Source organism: Mastomys coucha, unplaced genomic scaffold (genome assembly GCF_008632895.1).
Source record: "Mastomys coucha isolate ucsf_1 unplaced genomic scaffold, UCSF_Mcou_1 pScaffold7, whole genome shotgun sequence".
Classification (NCBI taxonomy): Eukaryota; Metazoa; Chordata; class Mammalia; order Rodentia; family Muridae; genus Mastomys; species Mastomys coucha.
This window is the reverse complement of record NW_022196913.1, coordinates 53,552,785-53,560,910: the sequence shown is the minus strand read 5'-3', so window position 1 is coordinate 53,560,910 and position 8,126 is coordinate 53,552,785. Positions and strand designations below refer to the sequence as shown.

At 56.6% G+C, this 8,126-nt stretch overlaps 1 protein-coding gene across 1 annotated transcript; it reads right to left on the bottom strand.

Annotated features, from left to right (window-relative positions):
• Nucleotides 1–3,893: 3,893 nt before the first annotated feature.
• Nucleotides 3,894–7,426, bottom strand: Barx1 (BARX homeobox 1). Its single transcript, XM_031358844.1, has 4 exons — nucleotides 6,991–7,426; nucleotides 5,055–5,346; nucleotides 4,890–4,974; nucleotides 3,894–4,576 (listed from the first exon to the last, which is right to left on the bottom strand). The coding sequence occupies exons 1-4, from the start codon at nucleotides 7,211–7,213 to the stop codon at nucleotides 4,412–4,414; spliced, it is 765 nt and encodes a 254-aa protein (XP_031214704.1). The 5' UTR covers nucleotides 7,214–7,426; the 3' UTR covers nucleotides 3,894–4,411.
• Between the last annotated feature and the right edge of the window lie 700 nt (nucleotides 7,427–8,126).

The following is an 8,126-nucleotide window of genomic DNA, read 5'->3' as shown; positions in this document are numbered from 1 at the left end:
TTAATTTCTGCTTACCCAAAGATCTTTGTGCAGCAGTATTAGGAAGTAGATTTTATTATTATTATTATTATTATCATTATTATTATTATTATTACAAACCGTTCTTGGGTTTACATTTGAAAAATAACAGAGAGGTCTGGGAATGTCGCTCGGTGGGAGAGCAATTGTCCCCCTCGCAGGAGGCACGAACTTAATTCCCAGCATCACAAAAAGAAGATTAAAAAACTTAAAAGACAGAGGGAGAGAGAAACAAATCGGCTAAAATGTTGTTCCCATGGGTCCCCTCTGGCGCCCTTGGCCTTTTTTCCTACTAGTCACTTTGTGCCTCTTGACTGAGGCAATGTTGGCTCCCACCCTGGTCCTGGGTGGTGCCTCCTTGCCAAAAGACACCACAGCCAACTCCCCCCACCCCTACCTCCCACACACACCTGAAAAGGGACCCAGAGGTTGTTGTGGGAGAACTAGGAGCCTTTGAAGACTTTGAAGTAGGAAGAAGGAAGGCCTTGCCCCTGAAAACCTCTTGCAAGTTCCAGCGCTGACCCACCTGCCCCCTGGGAGTTAGTTGTATCTCGCCATTCCGCATGCAGCGGGTGGTGCCCTACAGTGAATGGGATATCCCAGCTCACATGCTTCTCGGTGGCCAAGCAGATCTGATGAGATTCCAAGCTTCCCAGGAACTCCTAGCCTGGGCAGGATTCATGGGCAGGCTTTTTTTTCTCAGGTTTCTTCTCCCTTGCTGTAGCTTCTATGTCAGAGCTTCCCAGGATGTAAAAAACAAATTAAGGGGCGCGAAATGAAACCAGGCCGCGGGACCCTGGTAAACAGAGAAAGCGTCTAATTTCTTCAGGGGACCTTGGAGTTGCCTAGACAAGGCAAAACTGGAGCCGGCCTTTTGGTCACCCGCAGCTGGGTGGGTTCTGGTCCTCGGCTTCCCCGTAAAGGCTCCGACATGCGCTCTCCCGTTTCAAGTGGTCTTTAAACTCAGGCGTGGTTAACTAGACTCCGGCGTGAGGTTTTTTTCCTTCCACTTTGTAAGTTCACACCGACCATTCTTCGAGATGTCAAGAATAAGGAAGGGGATACAGAGACTTTTATTATTTGTTTTGAAAAAGTGGAGCACCGGCGTGGAATGGGCTCTCGGCCGAGACCGTGCTGGTGATGCTCGGGCGCTGTGCGTACGGCCAGCAGTGGGGCGAAGGCTCCGAGGCCAGCGTAGAAATCCAGTTCTTCCGCCCTTGCAGGGCCCCAGAGGCAGCTCTCAGAATGGAGCCGGGCTCTTGCCTCTCCAACCGCCCGGACTCAGAGCTCAGGACCCGTGGGAGTGTGTCCCCACTCTGTCCCCGGAGCGCTGCCACCACCCTGTCCCCGAGTTCCGCGCAACTGCGGAGCCACCACCGACCCGGTGCGTACATGCAGCGCCGCGCGGACCTAGAGTGTCCGCGAGCGCAGTCGATCTGCCAGTTCCCACGGCTCTTCCAGCGGTCTGCCCTTCCCTTCCCCGAGGACCCCGCAGGTCCTCCCTGTCCCCGGGGCCACCACTAACCAGGGACACCAGAGCCCGCTCCTTCCTTCAGAGGGCTCTGCGAAACACCACCCGAGCCGCAGCCGCCTGCGATATTTCTGAGGTTTGTTTCCCAGGACCTTGGGGGCCTAAAATTGACTTTTGTGGCAAGGGTCCAGGAGGAATGAGAGGGGACCTTCTCTTCCCCCAAAAGCCCGCCTGGAGTGAGGGGCGTGGTCAATGAAGGCAGGGAGGGGCCCTCAGCGCTGGGGGCCCGAGCGGGTGGCACACAAACCAGCGCCTTAGGTCTCCGGTGGTTAAGAGAAGCCCTTTACCGCGAACCTCGGCTTTTAGAACCCTTCGGACTTCGCCCCTCCCGGAGCCACCTGCCTGGAAATTCCCAAGTCTCAGGTACTCTCTCTCCCAAGCAAGAAAACTATCTGCCTGAGAAAGGAAAAGCTTGATTCTAATGTCCGGAGCACTGCCTCGCAGACAGCAGACAGCGAGGAAACCTTGGCACCTCCTTCTGCGTTGGGATAAAGAACCAACGGCCTTCTGAGACACAGCTTGCCTCTAATGACCCATCTATACCTGGAGAACTATACCGGGTTCCTCATCTGTTATGGAGGGCGCTGCACTCTGAAATTTGCAGACTCGTGAGTCTAGACTCTGCCCGTAGCCCTCGCCTCCTCAGCTGCGGTCAGCTAGTGAGGAGCGTCCCTGAGGAAGCCTTAGATGCACGTAGCAAGCAACTTGCATAAATTCGGTTTCTTCAAATTTAGCAAAAGAAGGGAACCTAACTACAGGAACCTAACTGATTGAGCTAGAACCCCTGTACCCATCCGCGGGCAACCTAATGGGTTCTACCCTTCTATAGCTTGGTACAGTTGATGGAGAAAAAGCTGGAACGTCAGTCCCCTGGGCCTTCTGGTCACCCTCCTTTTGAGTTGTAAGGATTAGCCCAAATGACTAGTAGGGCCTGCTACAAGAATATTTCGTAATAACACTGCTAGGCTGAGCTAACCTGAGCCTGGAAGGAATTAGAGGGGCACAGTATCACACACACATGCACACACACACACACACACACACACACACACTCACACATCTATCTGTCCCTTCCAGGTGACCAGGGTTGCAGCCTTCCTCGGGTTGTTTGTGAGGTTGAATTAAGAGTCCAAAGCAGAGATGGTCTCTCAAAGACCTAGCAGGACTGGGGTTCGGGAAGAAACTGCTCCCAAAGCCCTCACGAAATGTTGAGTTTTAGTTTCTCCAGACCATGACGCTGGAGATTCCGAGGAGAAGTCTAAACTGGCTTCTAGGAAGGGACCATCTAACCAGATCTAACCAGATCTAACCAGATCTAACCAGGTCTGAAAAGTCTGGAGTTGGAGAAGCAGAACCGCAGTTAAGAGCTCGAATACTGTTCTTGCAGAAGCCCCAATTTTGGTTCCCAGCATCCATATTCCTTGGCTCAAACTGCTCCTGCTCCAGCACCAAGGACTCCTCTAGCCTTGCTCTGCAGCTGCACTTAGATGCACAGACCCACTCCAACACACACACACTTGAAAATACACAATTTTAAAAAATAAAGAGGAGAGTCACCAACACAGGTGACTGCCACTTTCTTAAGCTTAAAAGCCTCTCCGTGCTTGGTTTTTAATCCCATCATTTGGGAGGCAGACGCAGGCTATGCTGAGTTCAAGACTAACCTAGACTACATAGCAAGTTCCAGAGTAGTGAGGGTAATGACATGAGACCTTGTTTGAAAGCAACGACCACCAAAATCCAAACCCAAAACCAAATCACAAAGCCTACAACATTTTGGGGGACCTGGCTTTGAATGCTAATATGTCCAAAACTGCATGGTCAAGTTGTACCCCCTTTCTGAGTTTTACCTAGAAAAGTGACCATTCCTCCATTCCCATTCGGTGGTCACCATGACCCCCAAACACAGAGACAAAATGTCATATGATCACACACACAGCCCCAAACAACCGAGACTTTTTGGTTGGGAGAAGCACGAGCAGGCATTCCCTGCCAAGTCACTAGACCTGCCTAGCATTCACTGAGGATCCCATTTGCCTCAAAAGAGCTGATCAGGAGCTTCCTAAGGAAGTTCCAGGAGACCTAATCATCAGCTTGTATGGCTCAGAGCTCTGGGACACTCTGAAATGGTGGCCCACTGATATCTCTGATGGTGCCGCCCCCCAGGAACCCCACAGCTGGGAAGGGAGAGTCCATACTGGCCCCTCACACTCAGGGTTAATTCCTAAGTAACTGCAATGCTTGGGCCAATAGGTAAGGGCACCGCTGCTTGCAATTTCTTTTCCTACCTCACTACCCCCTCTATCCCTCACGAATTCCGGAAGCCCGCTATCAAGCCCTTCACTGTGTCATAAAATATTTTATTGGAAAAAAAGAGTCACCGTCTTTGCAAGAGAGGGGTAGAAGCCTCAGCGACATCGGAGACCAGTCATCAGCTGATCTGCTAGAGACGGCTCCGCAGGGCAGGGCCGTGGGGGACCTGCACCAGGCGGCCCGGTCCCCAAGGCGCGGAAGCGAGTGTGTGCCGGTGTCCGGGCCCAGAAGACCGGGCCCAGAAGGCCGGCTGGAGGCCGGGGGAGGAAAGTGTGGGCAAGGAGCGGGGCGTGAATGCGCGTGGAGCGCCGGGCACGGCGGAGATCCGAGAAAGACCAGAAGCTTCGGCCACGCTGGACACGACTCTCCCAGACTGGGGACAGGAGTTCCTTGAGATCTGGGATTGGCTTCCGGGACCGTGCCCTTCCTTGTCTGGCCCTTAATTGTCCGCACTCAAAGTAGTAATGAAATAGTTTAGAAAGCAAACGTCATGGGTGCAAAAGGGCCATCTCCTGGGTCCCCGCCGGCCGCGACGCACCCTCAGGACGCTCAGTCCTCGCAGTTTCGGTCGCTGGGCTCGCCCGGCGTCTCCGCTGGCTTCTCTGCCTCCTTGGCGCGCTCCTGCTCCGTGAGCTGCTCGCTCGTGGGGATGGAGTTCTTCTTGGGTCGTCCCTTGGGCTTGGTGGGGGACTCCAGGCCGCCACCCTGAAGCACCTGTTCCGTGAATGAACAGTACTAGAATCAGATCAAGGACCACCCGGTGCTCAGGGTCCAACCACATCATCAGTGGCTCCAAGCCCTAAAGAAACGGTGGCCCATTTAAAGTGCTGCTGGAGAGAACGAGCCATGCAGGAGATGGGGGCGTTAGAGGTTGTCAGGAGGTGCCTGGGTATGTGGGCTCCTAATGAACCTAAGCTGAAACGGCAGTGCACTGGATGGGCTGGGCAGAAGTCTTAGTGTGAGGAGGGCGGGAGACCCCGGAGACCCAGGAAACCCACGCCCGCAGGAAGCCACCAGCCACACTCACTATTTTCTTCCATTTCATCCTCCGATTTTGATACCACGTCTTCACCTGTAACTGGCTCAGGCCCAGGGACTCAGCTAGATCTATTCTGGAAAGAGCAACGCACACTCTCAGCAGGTCAGGTCACCTGCCTACTGTCCCCTCCAGCCCAGTCTTGCCCGGCACTACCTGTCAGGGGTAGAGAGGTACTTCTGCTTCTCGAAGCGTTTCTCCAGGCCCATCAGCTGCAGCTCAGTGAATACGGTGCGGCTCCGGCGTCCTTTCTTGGCTTTCGTGCCAGGTTCTCCGGAGCCAGCTGCTTCCAGCTTCCCGCGGAGTTGCAGCTCCAGCGGCAGGTGCGATGCGCCTGCGGGGCCGGGCATCCCAGGCCCTGCGGCCAACAACGCCGAGCCCAGCCCGGAGCAGCCAAGCGGCGCCAGTGGGAACTTGAACACTGCGGCCTGCTCGGCCTTCAGCACCGCTACAGAAGCAAAAAGAAGAGCGCCGGGTGAACTGGATTCCAGCCTGCGAGGCCACAGCGCTTTGCTGCGCCTGGGAGCCTGAGCCAGCCACTCCCTGGGATCTTAAAACCAGTATCCTGGGGCGACCCTCCTTCACTATCCCTAGAAGTCTAGAAAAGCGCATCCCTCCCACCCCTTGCTCTGTTTTGGCGTCCCACATGAGCCAGCAGTCTCCGAGATTTCTGGATTCTTTAGAGCAAGTTCGCTGCTCCGAGGACACGGAGTATGTCTTTCATGAAAAAGAGAAACCAAGAAGAAACCGGTGAATTTGGAGCGCGGGGGAGGGGGTCGCAGGGGGGCACTTTTGCGTTGGGAAAGGAACGCTGTGAAATGTGAACGTTTGTTTTTCTGGGTGCTGCACCTATGTTGCCGCTGAGGCTTGGCTATTGGCTAGGAAAGGGTCACCAAAGCATCCTTTGAACCTGAAATTTGTCTTTCTTGTTCTCTCTGTTCAGGCTTTCCCCCACGAAGACCTTTCCATGTTCTTTAGCTCTAAACCGGCTGTTGCCCGCTTCAAACGAATTGCGAACGACAGAGTCGTTTTATAGTGAACGACTGAGCAGAGAGGCTGTGAACCAGATGAACATCAAACAGGCAAGCTGGACTGGCTACCACCAGGACAGAACAGAATCTAGGACTGGTCCTGAAGGCCGCTAGCTGAGCTGGAGACTTCTTTTCCTGGTAGGCTTCTCATAAAAGAGATCCCGTAGAGGATGGATCTCCCTGGCTGAGAACCATCAGGGTGAGGTAAACTGAGGAAGGATAGTAGGGAGTGGAAGAGAATCTTGGGAAGGGGGAGAGGTAGAGGGGAGACAGACCCACTTTACCAAAAGGCCAGGAAGGAGGTCAACCAAAGAGAGTTCCTACAAGCCCTAGGCAGTACAGAGCAGACTGCCTCACAGTCCCACAGGAGACAAGACCGAGACAGAAAAGATCTCAGCAAGTGGTTCAAGATGCATGGAAGTCCAGCTGACCTCGAGGTGGAAGGGCCAGCAGGGCAGCGGATCACAACCAGGCCTCTTTCCCTCAAACAAGGCCTACGGAGATCCTGGCTGCAGCACAGGCCTCGGTTGGTTGCTGGCTGCAAAGGGCTCTGAGAGGCTCCTGGGTGGCTTGGGCCACCGTCAGCATCCAGCACTATGAGACACGACCCACTTCTCCAGAGATCTGAGCTTTCCCAGTCTGGGCAGCTACTGCTATGCCCAGTCAACTCTACCTCGAAACTCAGGCTTCTCCTTGTTTGGAGTCATTTTGATCCAGAGTGCTCGGTAGATTGATTTTATATCTACCATGGGGATGCGGGCTCTGATCCCTGGGCCTGGCCTATCGATTTGAAAACTCGAAACCGCCCAGAAGCAGAAGACAAACTCTCTTCTGGTTTGACTTGAGGACGCAAGGCCTGTTTTTTGCCTAACCCATCGCGCGCACTCTCCACTTTCCCGTTGGAGTGCGCAAAGAGAGATGCCTGGGGCCTGCGCTGAGCTACATCCCAGGTTGCTCCAGAAACTGAAGGGAGAAAGAGGATGGATTGCCGACAACCCTAGGGCTCGGACTCCCACCCTCCCGCCAAGCCCAGTCTGCTGCACGGCGGCCGCTGCACGTACCCAGGTGGCTGTGGAAGGGCCGGGCGGCCAGCAGCGCCTGCACGCCGAACTTGAGCAGCTCGCCCGCGGCAGCGGCGGCTGCCGCAGGCGCTGCGCCCTTGGGCCCGGGAGGCTCGGTGAGGATCTCTTCGATCATGAAGCTGCGGTAGCGATGCGGTCGGTGATCGGCACAGCCCTCGGGCGGACCGAAGCGGGCGGCTCCCGGCTCCCCCGGCCGCTGCATCGCGGCTCCCGGGGATGCGCCCGCAGCTAGGCAGCGACGGCGGCTAAGCTCGGGCGCGGGGCCCGCGCGGGGCTCTAGGCCGGCCCGCAGCTCGCGGCGGCGCGCGGGCGCCGGCTCATGCCCCCTCCCCCGCCGACTGGCCGGGCGGAGGCGCAGGGCGCGGGCGGGGCGCGCGGGGCTCGGCCAGTCGGACCCGGGACTGCGCCCCCGCCCCGCGCCACCGCGCCTCTAGCCCGGCCAGCCCCGCGTCACTGCCTTGCCCCGCCCGCCCCGCCCCGCCCCGCCCCGTGCCGCGCCGCGCGGCCGCCCCCACCCTCTAGGCCGGGCCGGAGGGAGGGACCCAGGAGGGAGGAAAGGAGGTTGGGAGGAGGGAAGGGGGGGCGGAAGAGCCTAGGATAGGGGCTCGCAGGCCGGGACCAAGGGAGAAAGGAAAGCTCGCCCAAGAGGACAGCCCTGAGGACAGGACACTGCAGAGATGGGCAATCCGAGGATCTAGAGTGAGAGACGAAAAAGAGTTTGAAGACAGACAGCAAGGACCGCGCAGGATCCTAGGCAGTGATGCGAAGGTGTCCAAGACGCCTCTTAGACGTGAGTGCGCCGAGATGAGAGACGTAATGAGGAGAGAGCCCCCGGAGGTGCAGGAGGGCACAGGGAGGGCACAGCAGCAAAGCCAGCGGACTGGGTGGGATGGGGAGGGGCTGGAGTGGTCAGGAGGAGGAGGGGGGGTGCAAAAGCCACGCAGGGAAAGGGGTAGCCTTAAGCAGCTTCCTCAGGTCTTCAAGATGCTGTAAGGATGCGGTGCCGCAATACACCCGCGTGTAACTCGCAGGGTGGCTACCACCCCTGTGCACCACCCACCTTCACTGTCCACCCCAACCTCAGTTTACCATTCTGATCTCAATTCTCTGGAAGC